This window comes from Oratosquilla oratoria, chromosome 29, assembly GCF_046742065.1.
Source record: "Oratosquilla oratoria isolate Oo_2021 chromosome 29, ASM4674206v1, whole genome shotgun sequence".
NCBI classification, from domain to species: Eukaryota; Metazoa; Arthropoda; class Malacostraca; order Stomatopoda; family Squillidae; genus Oratosquilla; species Oratosquilla oratoria.
Window position 1 is genome coordinate 13,309,160 of NC_134805.1, and position 18,370 is coordinate 13,327,529.

The 18,370-nt window shown below is 44.0% G+C and overlaps 1 protein-coding gene across 4 annotated transcripts; it reads left to right on the forward strand.

The window, feature by feature from the left end:
* The first annotated feature begins 208 nt into the window (after positions 1-208).
* On the forward strand, positions 209-5,040 carry LOC143040600 (uncharacterized). 4 transcript variants are annotated; one of them, XM_076211718.1, is made up of 2 exons: positions 209-532; positions 3,549-5,040. In XM_076211718.1, exons 1-2 carry the CDS (start codon positions 363-365, stop codon positions 3,751-3,753), a joined length of 375 nt encoding a protein of 124 aa, XP_076067833.1. In that variant the 5' UTR covers positions 209-362; the 3' UTR covers positions 3,754-5,040. The 4 variants fall into 4 exon arrangements, with proteins under 4 accessions (XP_076067833.1, XP_076067835.1, XP_076067832.1 ...); XM_076211720.1 differs by lacking the exon at positions 3,549-5,040 and adding an exon at positions 3,237-3,542; XM_076211717.1 differs by lacking the exon at positions 3,549-5,040 and adding an exon at positions 3,121-3,531.
* The last annotated feature ends 13,330 nt before the right edge of the window (positions 5,041-18,370 follow it).

The window sequence follows — 18,370 nt, forward strand, 5'->3', positions numbered from 1 at the left end:
TTTATTACGTACCAGTATAATATTCGGGGTACAATTCTCTCATGTGTATATTAAATATTTTAATTATGTTTTACTCTGATAATATTGTTTGCGTGATAAAAATCACAAAATTTAGAAATATTATTATTGATCCCTAATTCTCTAAATCTAAATAAGGCGTTTTTACCAGCGCATGAGAATATCAAACACTGTTTGATGTTCTGGCTGGTTTTTGGTAAACACGACTTACTGTGCTGCCAGACGACCCTCGCTCGCACCGTCTCGGAAAAAGTGTCGTACGGATCATAACGTACATAACGTAGACAGCAGCCGTGGTGGGACCATCAAGCCAGACTACGAGAATTGAGCCAAGGGACGAGACAATGGACAGCAGCACCGACTCTGATACTTATATGGAAGATGACGAAAACCAGTCTCTTCTATCAGGACCTATAATGCCTCTATTGGCAGTTGCAAGCGTGGCAGGGATGCAGCCAGAGGCAGATATGGTTGCTGTAGCAGCAGCAGCAGTAGCTTGTGACTTCATGGAAAGGTAATTATCCCAGCTGGTACCAATGTGCTTTAGTTTTGATTTTTGATCAACTTAATTCCTGAAGAGTTTTTGATATATTTGATTACCTGTTACTGGAATTTTTCATTATTTGTATTTTCATGGAATATACAGGTGTGACTCCCAAGGGAGTCAATGGGACTTAAGGGTATAAGGAGTAAATGAAAATGGTCAATTTCATACTTACTTTATTTGAATGCTTTTTATACAGCATTTTATTGATATAAGAGTGACAAATAAGTAAGTCTCTTTGAATTATAAGCATATGAACACATGCTTGTACAATCATGAGTGGAAGCACAACTAATGCAAAGAAAGCAAGTCAACAAATGGGAATAAACAAAAATACAAAGTTCCTGTGCTGAGTAAATACTAAAGGAAACATTTCATATAATAGAATACATAAAAATTACATAAAATCTAAGAACATAATAAAGGATTTGTGCATAACTGTACAGCAGCAATGGGTATGCATACAGCAAAATTCTATTTTTCGTGAAATATTTGCCAGCGTGACTTCAGATGAAGGGTGACCTTACATTTTGTGCACTGAATTTTCCCATTCTTCTTACACACAAAGCATCTTCTTGAAGTTAGTAGAGATTCAGTATGATGTTTAGTGTTGTCTGTCCTTACTTCCCTTGGTGGGAGAGCTTTGCATCCTTTTGGGCCTGACCTTAGGACTTTTGAATGCATCCTTTCAGGCTTTGTTCTTTTGACAAGGATCTGAGCAATAGACCGTCGATATTCTTTGTTAGGAATTGCTGTTCCTGTGCCGATTTCATAAAGTCGTCAGCAAAACACGATCCCTGTGTTCAGAGCAACAATGATAAGAGGAAAATACCACTTTTTACCTCTGATTACAGGAAGAAAATCTGACAAACCTCTGTTGAATAAGTCGACAACGCCATGCCTTTTACTATGAAAGGTTGTTCAATGTTCACTCTTCCTACACCCTTTTGCCACCGTTTTGCCATGCCAATCAGATTTAGACCCTCACAGTTACTGCAAAGAGTAACAACAGCATTATCATTCCAAGTAACGATTTCAACATTTCCTTCTGATCGATAGTCATAGGATCCTCTTGGCTTCTTTTTCATATCTTTTGTAGTAGGTATTGGACAGTGCTTTATTCCGTTTGATCGAATTGTACCAGTGGCATTTATTTCCTTTTCTTTTAGATCTATGACTATGTCATACGAGGTAAAAAAAAAATTGTCAAAATAAAACCTGTCCTTATTAGGTTCAGTGCAAGCAGAAATGCATTCCCGGATTACTCTACTTCCTAAAGGTTCCTTGGACGACTGGTTTTCTGATTTACCTTCATAGATCTTTATATAATAGGGCATCCCAGTTAAACTGGCTATGATCCATGATTTGAATAGAAATCTTGTTGGCTTTTGTCTGATGAATTGCTTGCAGGAATGACGTCCACAATAAGGCGTCATAGATTCGTCAATACTCAGAATTTCATGAAGAATTCCAAATTGCCTAATGTTTTCATTCAAAAAATCATATAAAGGTTTCACTTTAGCCATTTTCTCACTACCAAGGTTTGCATTATCAGCACAATGAGGAAACTTCTTGATTTCCTGAAACCAATTTCTGCTCATAGTTGCAGCAAAGATAGGGCATTCAAGATCTTGTGCCTTGCTCCAATAATCCTTCTCACTTGATCTGATATTATATCCTGATACGAACAAGAGTCCTATAAAATTCATCATTTCTTCTAATGTGTGTATGTGTGTGTATACAAGTGTGTGTATGCAGGTGTGTATGTGTGTGTGTGTGTGTATGTGTGTACTCATGCGCATGCGTGAAACCAATCTAAATTATGTCTGCATGTTATGTATTAGTATATGTATATGAATGTGTTTGTTTTGTATATATATGTAAGATGTGTGTGTGTGTGCACACACGAGTGTTTTGGTGTGTGTGTGTGTGTATGTGTGCGTGCATGTGTGTGTGTGTGTGTGTGTGTGTGTGTGTGTGTGTGTGTGCACCCAATCTACATACAGTAGAGCAAAGGTGAAATTCTAATTTCCCTTATTGATATTCAGATTATGTTGTTATTGTTGATGCTTTTATTTCTTTATGTCAATAATCAACAATATATTGTATACATCTATACCCCTAAGTCCCATTGACTCCATCGGGAGTCACTAAGAAAAAATAATTTGAATAAAATCAGTTTTTAAGAAAACAATTAAACACATAAGTTTTTTTTGAAGGGGAATATATGTTATTTTTAATTTAGAGGGTAATGAATGTGTAAGGTGACATTTACTATTTTCTAAAAATGAAATAGTGTGTAAGGGTGAATTACGCAAAATCGCTGAAAATTCAAGTAATAAGAAAAGTCATGAAATTTTAGAAAATCATCATTTTGCTTCATAGACAAGTAGTATCTACTGATATCTGTATCTTAAGACAATTTAAAGTGAAAATGATCATGTAGATAATTTATAAAGAATATTTCAAAACATGACATTGTAGAATTCAGCATAACCTCATTCTGCTACTAAGGTCAATTGTACAGTATACTAATTTGGTTCGCATTTATATTGTAGGGACAGAAAGGAACTGTTATTGTGCGTGAAAGAGATGAAAAATACAATGAAAACATCTAGTGATAAACAAGAAAAGAGTATGGCAGAAGTAAAAGAACTTCTGTCTTGCATTGCAGAACGTGATAGAGAACGCTACGAAATGGACATGGAGATAAAGAGGGAGAGGTTGAATATCCTAAGATTAAAAAGAATTGAATTAGAGCGCAGACAAAACAATGAGTGATTTTGTAATGAAATATAATACCAAATGACTATAACACAATGTTTTGACTCTCTGAAGTCCTCTTCAGGTGTGATGTGGCACATATAATTGGATGTACTGGTGCTTGCATTGAAATGGTAGAATGGTAGGTTGGAGAGAATGCAGAGGGCAATGGAGGCAGGAAGGGTGTCAGAACCGGTAACTAAAGTGTCACGTGGGTCACAAGGGGACTCGTCGGAGCAGGAGACCAAAGAGGAGACGTGCGCCCGTCCAAGGAGGACACAAGAGGACTCGTCGGAGAAGGAATCAACGCTCGAGGAGATCCTCGCGCCGCAGTGCGAGGAGTGGTTTGTTTATCCACTTGTTATACATATATTTTAGTAGCGTTATATATCACACTGGTGATATTCCTTTGTATGTGTTCAGATTAGTTAGTGCTCTGTGTTGATATCCAATAAAACACGTGTTGTGTTACCTTGGTGTTTCTTTCCTCTCACGTCCAAAATTCTCAATAATACCGAGTGCATATACATTTAATTGCCCCCCCCCTGACACTGGCGCGTCAAACAGGGACTCGGTTGAGAAAAGAGAGATAGAAACATAAGGTGCTGGTCCACAGCTGTTGGATGCAACCCGAGCAGTTGGTAGAGTGACGAGGGTTTCAAGGTAGGGTGAATATCCCTCGTTCGTGTCCCGCAGAGCCGAGAAAGGAATTCCGGCTGTGGATCAGGTTAGCGGAAACAGAGAAGTTCCAGATAGGAGCACTCCTACAGTTGAGCTGTAGGAGTGCTTAGTTTTTCAGCCATTCAGAGCCGTAGGAGTGTAGTTTGAGCTAGCGTGAGCTGTAGGAGTGTAGTTTGAGCTAGCGTGAGCTGTAGGAGTTTAGTTTGAGCTAGCGTGAGCCGTAGGCAGTCAGAGGTGTAGGAGTGTAGTTTCAGCTAGCGTGAGCTGTAGGCAGTCTTATTTTCCAGACTTGGAAATGTGTGTAGAACAAATAACTGCTGTATCTTTTTGTCCCCAGATCCGGAGGAAGGAGACATCGTTTTTTTTTTCCCATAGTCACGTGTACATACACACACACACACACACAGACATTCGACACTTGTATGTCATGCCGTTTGGCCAGAGAAGCCATAGCAGTTCGATCTTGCATAGGAGTTTTCCCTCAAGGAAAAAGAAACATCCTGAGGTTTTTCGCTCATACCGCAAGATCGAGGTAGCAAGGCTAAATAGGCACATTTTCAACTCGGAGGAATGTCACGTGGGTCACGTGACGAGCTTGGAGGACTGTCGGCGCGGACGTTTGGTTCCCCCCGCTGACCACGTGAGTCGACCCGAGACGAAGCTTGGTGCTGGTGAGCCAAAGCACCTGACCGGCCGAGGAATGTGGCGTGAGGTCATGCTTAGTCTCCAGGCCTGCCAACTGACCCAACTATACGAGGTCACTATTGTTGCTGTGCGCATGCGCAGATCGCCACCCCCCACTCTCCCTCACCCTCCCGGATATCCTTGTGGTCTCTGACTTGTCAGAAAGACTTCAGTTGCCGGTTCTGACACCCTTCCTGCCTCCATTGCCCTCTGCATTCCCTCCAACCTACCATATGAACACAAGCAAAAGTACATCCAATTATATGTGCCACGTCACACTTGAAGAGGATTTCAGAGTCAAAACACTTTTACAAAATTTTGGGAGGCACAATCAATAAAAACCATGTACATATATATGTGAATTTTGTATATTTTTGTAACATATAAAGAAATGTAAAAAACAATATATTTTGGCTAATTATTGAAACCCTAAACAGTCATACTCCAGGTTGCTTTTACGTTTTTCTGTCACTCACTGTAGCATTGCCACTATTGCCTGCCTTTTTAGCACACCAGCCTGGTCTCGTGGCATGGCAGACAACAATGAAGAACTGAAATACTCAACAGCGTCATCCACCAGCCCTTCCCTCTCGAGGATGTTAATTTCATCAGGCTGAGTTATTGATATGTTGTGAAGAACACAGCATGCTTTTATTATTTTAGGTATCCGAAGAATATCGGCATCTACATGCTTCAATCGTCGAAACCTACCTTTTAAGAAACCAAAAGCATTTTCAATGGTAACTCTTGCTTTGGAGAGTTTAGTATTGAAGAGAATTTGTGCTTGCGATAAGTTTCCAGAGTTCTTAAATGGTACCATTACATGCTTTTGGACTCCAAAGGCAGAGTCTCCTACAATATGATATTGTGGTGATGGGAAATAATTTTGGATTTTCTTATAAAGTGAAGTTGACTTTAGCACTTGGCTGTCATGTGCAGATCCCGGGAAGCCCACTTGAATGTAGGAAAAACTTTTATTAGGCAAAGCAAACTGCAAGTAAAATGACACAGTGTTTTTGTGTTCTATCAACATGATCGGCCTGCGTGGGTGATGGAGCTTTGATGTTAATGTGGCATCCATCCAGAGCCCCTACCACACTGGGAATTCCTCCCATTTCTTGGAATTCATGTGCAATTTCAGAAATTTTAGGAGGAGTTGGCCACAAAAAGACATCCTTTCCTGCATTGCAAATGACATCAATCAGTCTCTGGACACAGTCAAACACTGTACGTTGTGACACACCAAACATCTCTGATATTTCCCTGTAGGTGCTCTGCGTTCCTAAATACCAGAGTGTAACGTACAAAGCTTTTCTTGGACCCAAATAAAGGCTGGATCCTGAAGGGTTCAGACCATATGCTTCATGTATGAAGTCCAAGATGAGGTCAAAAGATGTCCTTGTGAGGCGAAGGTTCCGGAAGAAGTCCATCTCGCTCATGTTGTCCAGGATGTCTGCCAGACCCTCCTGTTTTGGATGGTGTTCCCTACAATACAAATGCGAACCAAATTAGTATACTGTACAATTGACCTTAGTAGCAAAATGAGGTTATGCTGAATTTTACAATTAGTATTGGTCGACAATAATTACCTTTCCATGAAGTCACAAGCTACTGCTGCTGCTGCTACAGCACCCATATCTGCCTCTGGCTGCATCTCTGCCATGCTTGCAACTGCCAATAGAGGCATCATAGGTCCTGATAGAAGAGACTGGTTTTCGTCATCTTCCATATAAGTATCAGAGTCGGTGCTGCTGTCCATTGTCTCGTCCCTTGGCTCAATTCTCGTAGTCTGGCTTGATGGTCCCACCACGGCTGCTGTCTACGTTATGTACGTTCTGATCCGTACGACACTTTTTCCGAGACGGTGCGAGCGAGGGTCGTCTGGTAGCACAGTAAGTCGTGTTTACCAAGAGACCAGCCGGAACATCAAACAGTGTTTGATATTCTCATGCGCTGGTAAAAACGCCTAATGTAATTGTAAATAACAAAGGTACAATTACAACAGCCGACGAAATAATTGCAGTCCAACTTTAGCATTCGTTCATCCTATATTAAGTTATAAAGGAAAGATTACGTTAGAATTAACGTACGTAACACTTATTTGAAGTGTAACACAAGATTCATTGAGATAAGCTATGGATAAAAAATAAAAAATAGTTTTTATCTATTTAAACACGGTACACTGATATCTATATACTAATAAAACTCGGATAATATTGTTTGTTATCTTACTTGGTTGAAGCCATTACCCAGCTAATCAGAAGAAGAGATATGACGTCACGGCTGAGGACCAGCCAAGCAGAAGAGATATGACGTCACAACTGAGGACCAGCCAATCAGAAGAAGAGACATGGCGTCACGACATCATATGATGCGTAGTGTTCCAAGCAACGACAACATTACGTCACAATCTTCTGCATTTCACTTCTTATAACAACGTATCATTTAAAATTTATTTGACCCAACATATATATATACATATATATATATATATACTCATAAATTTTTCATATTCAGTATTTAAAAGTATAGCCAACTTCTGAGTTAGCATCTATGAGGCATAATGAGTTTATTAAAATATTACGAACCCTATATATCATATGATGCATAGTGTTCCAAGCAACGACGACATGACTTCACAATCTTCTGCATTTCACTTCTTAAAAGTAGTCAAGTCACTGCCTTCGTCTACTGAATAGAACATTGTCTCAATAAAGATTTTATTGACCATTTTATTAACAACATATAATTTAGAATGCTATTTGACCCAACGGGTCACGGGTGGTCTAGTAGGCCTATTCCCTAAATATTTGCGAATGCATCGTGTGGTGTAGTGTTATCCTGGGCCCTGGCGCTCGACACGACGAGCAGGGCACCATAGGTTTAGAAGGACGCTTGGGCACAAGGCCTCCATTGATAGATATGTAGGGAACGGCATAGTTTTCCCTCTGCGTAGGGAGTACGACGTACACACCAAGTCAGTCTAGAACTGTCCCTCATACGGTGAGCATGTGGCTCTGTTGCACACGAAGATGGCGCAGTGAGTAGGGTTGCTTGCAGTGTGCAACAATGAAACATGGGACGATACGCGAATCAGTGGTGCATACTGACGGAACTAGACCATAGGCGATAGTGAACACGCTGGACCGTGAGTGCAGTGCCGATACAGTGAGCATGCACGGGACCGTGCAAAATTGTGTGATAGTGATAGTGGCGTGCCTTCGTGCACGTAGTGGGGCGAACAAAGAGGCCTTCGCCCCACTGCACCCTGCGCGGGCCCCAGGCCAAAGCAGGCCACACGAACAAGGAAGCCTTTGTCCTGCTTCGCTGTGCTCACCGCGAGTGCCACCCGCCCAGCTGACTCGCACAGGCCACACCCACCCAGCTTAGGAACCGCCACGTTGCCTCTGCACCCCCGTGGCAATTACGTCACCGCAGGAGGAGGTGACACCACTGCCGCCCACCGGAGGCATTGAAGGGGACCGTCTCAGACGCCCGGTAGGACCTGCACGCATGCATCGTGTCACTATGCAAGGGGTCCCCCGCCAGACGCACGCACTCTCCGCCCCTTCTCCCTGGAGGACTGGTACCTGCCGTCCTAATGCCTTCCGGGCCATCGCCCTCCACCACCTGTCAGCGCCAGCAATGCGCTGCCCTTCGCAGGTGTGTAAATCACGGGGATAGGCCCACGCGGTCGACGTATCTCACGCGAACCCCTCCCCCCCAACAGGACACTTCTGGATGACCGCCCCCCGTCACCTGTCAATGCCCGTGCCGTATCGCCTGACAATGCAGGTGCAGAATTTCAGGGATAGGCACTCGGCACCTAGGCACGTTGGAGATATCCGGAGCCAGCCTACGGACGCCGATCTTGGCGCCGACGACGCGCTCGACGTATCTCACATGAACCCCCGCAACGCACGCTTCCCGGACCCTGTCCTGGCGATGACATACGCAAACAGGTGCGCCGAGCTGACATTGCCCATGGACAGCTCCCGGCCGCCACTCGCGACACCTTCCTACGGTACTTTAGTGACGTGCTGGTCTCCAAGGACGACCCCAGCATCGCCTGCCCTAGGAAAGACCATGGTCCCCCCCCTTCGTGAGAACCCACCTGCAAGCCGACGCGACGCCCCACGCCGCCCGCACGCCCAGGCCGATACCGCTCGCATTTCAGGTTCAAGCGAAGGAAGACTTGACGCAATGGTGCAGCAATGTATCGTCACGCCCATCGTGAGGCGAGCTCTGTCGCCACCGCCCGTGCTGGCGCCCTTCGAGCACCGGGCCGACCTCTCCGCTCGGCGAAGGATTTGTCGTCCTCGTGCGCGGACCCCCTTCGGTTCCGCCCCCGACGCAGTTTATATGCGTGACTGAAATACCGCGCACTTCCGTCTCCTCCGGAGTGGCCCACGGTTTCCGACGGATGCCGAAACCTGATACGCCACTACCACTGGAGACGCTTGCTGCCATCTGGGCCGCACCCAATTGCAAGCCATGCCCGTTTGGATGGCCCCACTTCTCGTGGATGACGGACCATCGTTCGCTCATCACCCTCTTCACGACAGAAACTCCGTCACCGGCAATACCGGCCACGACCCGTCGCCAGCCGCCGACACCGACGGAGCGCTCTGAAGACTACGGGCCGCGGCACGGATAAGCCCCGCCTACGGTCACCCGCAGACCTGCGTGACCTCCGGGCTCCCGTCCGACTACCGCGCCCTACCCAACTCCATCCCTCCGTATTGAAAGCTCCGAACCGCCTCTTCCGCTGACGAACCCCGCCATCTCCAGGAGCGACCACAGGTCTTGAAAGAAGCCGCCCCGTCGCGTTCCTTTGGTGGAGGACATTCCGTCCTCATGCGCGGATCCCCCCACTTCCGCCTCCGCCGCTCGCCCGCGAGCGCGGAGGATGGAGGAGGTGTGGTGTAGTGTTATCCTGGGCCCTGGCGCTCGACACGACGAGCAGGACACCATAGGTTTAGAAGGACGCTTGGGCACAAGGCCTCCATTGATAGATATGTAGGGAACGGCATAGTTTTCCCTCTGCGTAGGGAGTACGACGTACACACCAAGTCAGTCTAGAACTGTCCCTCATACGGTGAGCATGTGGCTCTCCTATTGTGACTCACCTCTGTACGCATAACCCACTTATTAATAAAGACACCAAACGTCCCCCCGCGGTTCTGTTGCACACGAAGACATCGTAATTAAATCTGCACATATCACGACCTGTCTAAATGACAACTGACTAGATTTGGCGAGTCTTTAGACATATAATACTGGCTTGAAAAGGGTCAGGTTATCGAATTCACCTTAATAAACTTGTATGAAAGAGGAATGACAATTACACCTAAAGCACATGTAAAATGTCTGTGTATATTCTATATATTTAGAGGACGACGCCATTTTCCAGCACCACATCAGGGAGACCGTGAAAAATCCACGGGGGATGACCAGCTGGGTATTACGAACTTACTCCTCAAGAGAGACAGAGGTAATGCTAACCCTTTGGAACGCGCTAATCCAACCTATCATGGACTCCTGTAGCCAGCTCTGGTCTCCACCTAAACAAGGAGACGTCCAGAGGCTTGAGGCTGTCCAAAGAAATTACACCTGGCATATTAGAGGGACTAAGGATCTTAATTATTGGGATCGCTTGAAAACACTGGGACTCTACTCCCAACAAAGGAGGAGAGAAAGGTATTGGGTCTGTACCGGGTGGCTACAAGAAATGAAAGTCAAATGTTGGGAAATACACTGTAATCACTGATACCACTGACAACTAATGCGTGTGAATACAAAGAGAGCTGGCTCCCAACTGACGCCAAGCCGCCAATTAGGCGCGAACAGACATGCATCGCATTTGCGATATCCAATATAATTACAATATACACAATGCTTACACATAATTACAATAAATAATAAAACAACAAAACATATGACAATTTTATAAAGAGGGGGAAACATATAATTCCCCAAATAAGCAACACACCAGTACAATGTACAATAATAATGGTATGATATACAATCATACCACGCTAACACAGGCCATCTACACATGGAAAGTCCCGGAGGGCCTTGTTCCTGACCCCACGCTCTCAACAATCACGCCATACTACAGCGTAAGGCACGGACGCAATTGTGAGAGACAAACACTCCCACAAAGAGCTCTTGAGAGGGTTAAGACCATACTGGCATCCAGCCTGGGGCACGAGGGACAAAAAAAAAAAAAAAAAAAATCAGCTCTCTTCCAAAAGAAGTGAGAGAGAGAACCAACTGTCCGGTGGACAGCCTCAAGCATGTGCTGGACAGATTTCTATGGACGGTATCAGACGAACCCTCAGTGCCAGATTACACCGCCATCAGAAGGCTGTCTTCCAACACCATAACAGACCAACTGGCCCTTGTGAGGAGGGACAGCAGGACTGGCAGCAGCGGTAGATCACTATGGCTGTGAGGACGAACCTCGGAACTTCCCCCAACTAAACCAAGTAAGCAAGTGATGCTGAGACTACATGACAATCGAGGAAAGCGTCCGCAGGATGAGGGAAGACCTGCAGGTGGATAGATAGTTTGAAGTTGGGGTGGAAGGAGAGGGGGGTTTCTGGTGAGATATTTCTTTGGTGTCACCTTATTCATTATATTCGGTGAAGACCTATATCCATATGGTACCTAATGGTCCACGCCGTCATTATGACGGTACCCCATATATCTATAAGGAGTTTCCCTGTTCGCCATCAGGGACGTGCCAGTTTGCAGTGGGTCCTGCGACTGTGCGTGTGAGCTGCTCTTTGTCTGATCTTTCTTACAAAACCTGATCGATATGGGTGACCCTGCAGATTGTCTCTCTATCGATATAGCTTTTGTAGTCATTAAGATTCTCAAGCCTATCCACCACGTCAAGGTGTGAACTCTAGGATAGGAAGTGAAGGAGACAGAGTAGAAAATGAAGGAAGATAAGAGTTACAAAGTGGGGGGCAGACCCACTTGCATAGTTTCTTTATCAAATTAGTTATACCGTTAGTAGGACGCTGTGTGGATTATTAAAGGGGTGGGGTAGGGTGTGATGACCTATCTTTTCAATATACATGTTTTATACTTTGCTTTTATATAGGTGTTGAATTTCTAGGGATTTTGTCGTTTGTCTGCTTGCATGGGGGGCTTACTATGCTTGTACAAGCATAGTGTTAAGATGTCAAGTGCGATTTGTATTGGGCCCCTCTGGGAGTTTGTGATATTATTATCATTATTTTATTTGTTTATTTGTATTATTATATTGCTCCTCTTGTGTTCTTTCGTGTTACTTTTATTTGTGATGGTGAATTAATTGATTAATTAGATCGCATGTAATATCTTTTATACATATATATGTATACACAATACATACATACATATACATACAGTGATAATATGTACAACTTTATGGTCCTTATAAAAGTGTTGAATTCTAGTGATGACCGGTTTGTAGTTCAAGGTCAAGAAGAGGGAAGAGTTGATACACAACATGTCATACATATTATTTGAGCGACGACACGTGTGTGTAATAACGCGTGTCCTCACCATTTAAATATTGACTTTTAAATATATATGTTATGATTTAAATTTAAGTTTATTGTGGTTTAATACTGTTGTGATTTCCGGGTTTGTGTGTAGGGGTGTTCAGCTGTAATAGTATTTCTAGGTGAATTGGTGTTGAATCTAAGTAACATTCTTGGTCACTAGTGGTGATCGAGTGCATATGTTGTCTATGTCTAAGTTGTTGGATTGTGTTATAAAATCCAGGTTGATTTTTTAATGTTGTTCCATGTTTTGTTGCCTAGCCTGTGGCATCTGGTGTTAAGTGGTTCTATTTTGTTTTGTTTGTGTAGGTATTCCATTGTTGTTAGTTAGGTAGGGGTTGTATGTGTGCTTTCTTTATGATTTTGTTTTGTGTAGCTTGTAATTTTTGTATGCGGTTTTGTTTAATGTGGTGCCGAGTATTGGAGGATATTCAAGATGTGGTCTTGTTAGTGTCTTGTATAGTTTTAGTTGGATTTTTGTGACTAGGTTTTTCAATCTGTATCGTTTTTTGTTTGTGATGTTTGCTCTCCGTGTTCGTGTGTTTCTGTGTGTTTGTGAGCTATGCCTCGTGTTCCTATGCATGCTCCTAGTATGGCTTTTTCTTTTTTATATGGTATGTTATTTCCTGCAATTGTGATTGGGTAGTATTTGGAATCTTGTTTTGTTTGTAGTAATTCTTAATTTCTTTTCATAGGTGTCTTGTTTGTATTTCTGTTTCTGTCTTTTTGGCTAACATGTTTTTACTTTTGTTTTGGAGGTAGGCGATAATTTGTGTAAGGCCGTCTGCATATTGTATTTGGAAGCAGTGTGTTGAGGGTTGGTGGAAAATGATTAGGATGGTTTAGACACGTGAAAAGAATGAGTAAAGGAAGATTAGTAGAATAGATGTGTAAGGCCGAGGTGGAATGAGTGAATTTGAGGGGAAACTGAGGATTCCTCAAGGGTTAACTCCGCCCCAGACGAAGTCACGTGATTGTGGCCCTGGGAGGTGATTGGACAGTGTCCGTAGGCAGAGAGCCTGCTGGCACCCGAGGTGGCGCGGCCCGCGAATTTTTTTTTCCCACGAGACTTCTGAACCCTAACATTAACTCAATTGCATTACATCCAATCAGAACGCACCTGACTTTCATACGTCAGGCATCATACGCGTTTACGTTTCGGATGAATAGAGGGAAGAGGGGAAGCGGTCATAGCAGAATTTTTTTTTTTTTTTCATGTGCAGAATTATCATATCATTCCCCTATAGTAGCGTCACCTTGTTGCCATGCCCCTTCACTACGGGCCACATCGCACGTCTAGCAGCATTAGCTTTCACCCGTGAATTTTGATAACCATAGAAAATATGATGAAGCCAGTTTGTTTAGAGAGTATGGGGGTCACGCAGGCACGACTACAATAAATATAATCAAGAAGCCCATATCGGCATCCTCGCGTACACACTTGCAATCCTCATGACGCCCCCGTAGGCGTCATCTTATGGAAGTGACTAAGGCATGAAAGTTTTGGTTGTACACAGCCGTTCGGGACTTTTCGTACTCTGGCTACTCGTGCCAAACGTATTTCTACAACACACATAGAAATGTATAAATAGCGTGATATATCGTGAGACTTGCACAAGGCATCCAGTGTCTGCAGAGGCCCAAACTATGGGGGGGGGTTACAGTGTTCATCCCCCCTTCTCTTCCTCCTCTCCTCCTCCTCCTCTTCCTTCTCCCCTTTTTCTCTCCCCGTTCCCTCCTTTCCCCTTATTTAATCTCAAGCATTTGTATCTCAACTTGTACTTGAAAAAACTGTAATAAGCGAAACGTCGTACAAATAAAGGCTCCGTCCTCATATGGTAATTAACTCATCAATTACACATTAGTTTGAGTTCCAGGAAGTAGTGCATTATAATCTGAAACCCCAGAGGTAGGGTACAGGGTGCCAGTACTCGTATGAGTAAAACAACAAGGAACTGGAGGGAAAGGTCCAATTACCTTGTTGCCTGGTACCCTGATTCACCAGGCTTGTAGTATGATTAGATCATAACTGTTCTCAGACCATGCCTGAAACATATACCATACTATGGCAAGGAAAACAAAGGTGGGAATCAGTTTTGAACACCAAACATTGTAATACTGTGGTGTGAGTGTATTTGTCGCGGACGGGGACTGGCGGTTGGCACCCCCCCCTCGATTGGGGGGGGGTGTTGGGGGGGGGGTCAAAGGGCCCTCGCATCGTCGTGGGTGGACAGTGCCCGGGAAGGACCGCGCGTGGGTGGTGGAGTGAATGTGAGTGTGAGGGAGGGGGACACACCGAGGATCGATGGGGCTAGTATTAGTAGTTAGGAGATAGGGAATTAGATTAGAATTAGATTCGGTACAGTGGCGTGAGTGTTCTAAGGAGGAGTGAAGACCCACCCAGAAGCAAGCGAAGGAGCGGCATCATCGACGCCCAACCAAGTATACTACGCTAAACCTCTGAAGGACAAAAGTAAAGGTCAGAACAGTTATGAGTGAAGGCAGATTGGATGGTATTACTCATGGAGTCTGGTACCCCTCATTGAGCTAGTAATACATAAAATCAAGGCTATTCTTGGTTCATAGCTGAGACATATAGTAATCCTTGACTTTTTTCTTGAAAGTAATCTTGCTATCTGACTGCTTAGTGGACATAGGTAGTGAGTTCCATAGTTGAACATCTGTGAAGTGAAAACTGTTTTTGGTGAAGGAACCTACATGAGTTACAATAAATGACCCTTGACTGTTCCGGGTTCGATTCTCAGCGGATAACGTTAAATTACAGCTCACATATGAAAGAACAGAATTATGAACGACATTGTAAACATGCTTTAGTTTCAGCTGCTGGACACGTTATTTTACAGGTAACATTAATTCCTACTTTGCTAAATTCTTCTATACCAATATGACTACATTGAGGTAAATTTAGCACGAATCTAATTATCTTATTTTGTAGAACCCATAGCCGAGACTGTTTTTTTCTGCCCAGACTACTGTACTAATAGCTACAAGTGTAATCAAAGTGATGCTGTATCAAGGCTGAGACTAGAAGCTTCTTTGTTTCCATATAAATAATTCTGGATTTCTGAAAAAAATTAACCTTATGTGAACACTTGAATACAATCTTATTCGTTAAGGCATTCTCTGAGAGGGACTGATCTAAGGGGAGAGGCTGAAAAACTCCAATTATACTCTCTCCAAAGACGCAGAGAGCGTTACATCATCATAATGTCTGGAAGATGCTTGAGGACATTGTACCAAACCCATCTCCGGGGGCCTTCATTGCACAACACCGCCCTAGATTTGGTAGGACCTGAACGAGGAAAGTTGTAAGCAGTTACTCTCAACGCATATAAACGATCCAGGCAGAGAGGTTTTCGGTACTGGACCACGTCTCTTCAATTGTCTACCCAGAGACATAAGAGACCTAAAAGGATTCAATACCGAGGCTTTCAAGAGGAGGCTAGACAATTTTTTGACATTACCCGATGAGCCTCCCATACAACACGGGCCGACTTCACGGGGAGCTGCATCAAGCTCCATCATTGATCAGCTTCAGTACCTGAAGTGCGAGCAGAGGTGTGGAAGCGATGGGTCCCCAGACTGGCTGTGGTGAGGTCACCTAAATCTACGACAAGTAAGACAAGTAAGGGTATTCCAAGATAAGGTACCTCTTGTTTTGACTCCAAGACATTACCCCTACATCTGACCTGTACACCGCGGTGTTTCCTGAGGTTGGGTTTTGATGCGAAGACAATACTTCCAGTTTTATCAAGGTGTAAAGACAGTTTGTTATCTATGAGCCAGCCCTGGACTGATGAGGGCCTCCTCTACTTCAACTGGGTCCCTACCTGAGATAATTAGTGCGGAGTCATCTGCATAGAGCAGTAACTTACAGTTTACCGCACCTGGCATGTCGTTGATATAGACCAGGAACAGAAGCGGTCCCAGAATTGAACCTTGTGGCACACCACAAGTTATCTATCTGTCACTTGAGCAGGCTCCATTTACCTGTACATGTTGTTTGCGACCTGTGAGGTAGGACTTGAACCAGCCAATACTCGCCACTCCTAATGCCTGAAGTTTTAATAATGATGAAAAATAACATGTCTGTTTTTTGACAAAATGATCTAACCGGTGACGATGATTTGGTAACAGTCCACGAGAACCTGATTGGGTGAGAGAGTGGTGACGTCACGGCAACGGGGACAACTGATTGGCCGAGAGTGGTGACGTCACGGCAACGGAGACGACTGATTGGTCGTGAACGCTGACGTCACGGCAACGGAGACAATTGATTGGCCTCGAGCGAATGACAGGGCGCGAAGCGAGCAGCGCCTCAGGCCAAGCGTCCATGGCGAAGCCGGCGTTTGTCTGTAATAAAATATGATCCACCGTGTCAAATACCTTTTGTAGATCCAACAAAACTAAACCTGTGTAGTTACCTCTGTTACATTCCTGTCTTATCAGATCGTAAAGGTATATTAAGTTGGTGTTTGTTGAGTAGTTCGATCTAAAACCAGATTGCATGTCGTATAGTAGATTACGTTCCCTGAGGTAGGTATCTAACTGATTGCATACTGTACATTCCAAAACTTTGGAAATAATACTTAGAATTGAAGCAGACCTGTAGTTTCCTGCCTCAGTTTTGCCTTTGTCTTATAACGAGGTGTTATCCGAGTCCTTTTTATGTCGTTTGGGATAGATCCTGAACTGATAGACAAATTTATTGTCTGAGTTATTGGAAGAGTTATAATTGGGGCCCCATCCAACAAACCTAGCATGAGTATCGTCTAACACTGTAGCCTTATTGGCAGTTATATTAGCCAGCAATTTAAACATTTATATTAGCCAGCAATTTAAACATTTCTTCTTGGGTGGTCTGATGTAGTTGGAAACACTTTGTGGACTTATCTTTATAGTACTCCTGAACGTGCCCCAGCCCAAACTTTCCAAAACCCGTTGGGAGGGATTTTACTAGTTTAGTAGCTATGGTTGTGAAAAGGAGTTGAAGTGGTTAGCTATGGTGTTCTTGTCAGAGTTAAGTTCGCCGTTTATCATGAGTCCTATCCTGTCTGCTTTGATACTAGGCTTAGTGTGAGCTTCTTGGTTCTTCAGAGTTTGCCAAAGCTTCTTTGGATTGTTTTTGTTCTGGTTCACCATGTTAGTACAATAATCAGTTTTGGCTTTTTCCTTCCAATATTTCACCTGATGCCTATATTGTAGATAGCCATTATAGTCCCTTTGGTTTCTACTTTTCCCAAATCTTGCTATAAATCTGTTTCCATCTCTAATCAAACCCAGGACTTCATTTGTCATCCATGGCTCCGTCCTCTGTTTTATTCGTATCTCTTTGGCTTTGAGAGGCGCTACTCTGTCAATAATAGTAAGAGATGTGTACTTAAAATTAGACCAAGCCCCATAAACATCAGAACATTTCAGTACTAGCGACTACTCTTTCCTACCCAGTTCATCTACATCGGTGACTGCTGCCCCGATGCGCCGCGCTAGTAGACTGAACTCATCTGCCTTTGGTAGAAGGCTTCTAGCATTCAAGTACACGAAGTGGAGGCCTCGCTTGTTGAAGCAGTTGAAGTCATCCCCGGATGTTGACTGGGGCGGGGCACAGCAATCGGGGTTAACAGGTCCTCACCACCGGACTACGGGGGGGGGGGGGGCTGGTATTCTTTGAGTGTGCACCCATTGCAAGTGAAGTGGAGAATGTCCTCATTCACCAAAGCGGCATTGTAGATTTCGAGAGAAATTCCACAACATTTGATATGAGTCCACTACCCACAGGAGTTGCAGCTGATGGCTCTACTGTTGCGGCGGACTCCTTTTAGACAGCTTATACATGGGTGTTTTGGGACTCTCGTTGCAACTGGGGCAGGACAGGGATGTACATCACCACAGAGAAGGAGGGCGAAGGATATCAGAAACTTGGAAGTGTTGATTTTTCTGTTCGGTGTTGTATGAGAAGTTCCCCTTTGTTTACCTAACCGAACCTGACGCCGCGCCGTTTTCTGTCTTCTTTTGTTGAGGCAGGCGGGAGAAGGAACTGGCATAAAGTATTCACCTTCAGTAGAGGTCATTTGATACCCTTCGGGTAATAAGACCTTTA

Coding starts and splice junctions, on each gene's coding strand:
- LOC143040600 (XM_076211717.1), top strand. CDS start 363: ATGGACAGCAGCACCGACTCTGATACTTATATGGAAGATGACGAAAAC. Junction 533..3,120: donor GCTTGTGACTTCATGGAAAG/GTAATTATCCCA, acceptor TTTATATTGTAG/GGACAGAAAGGAACTGTTAT.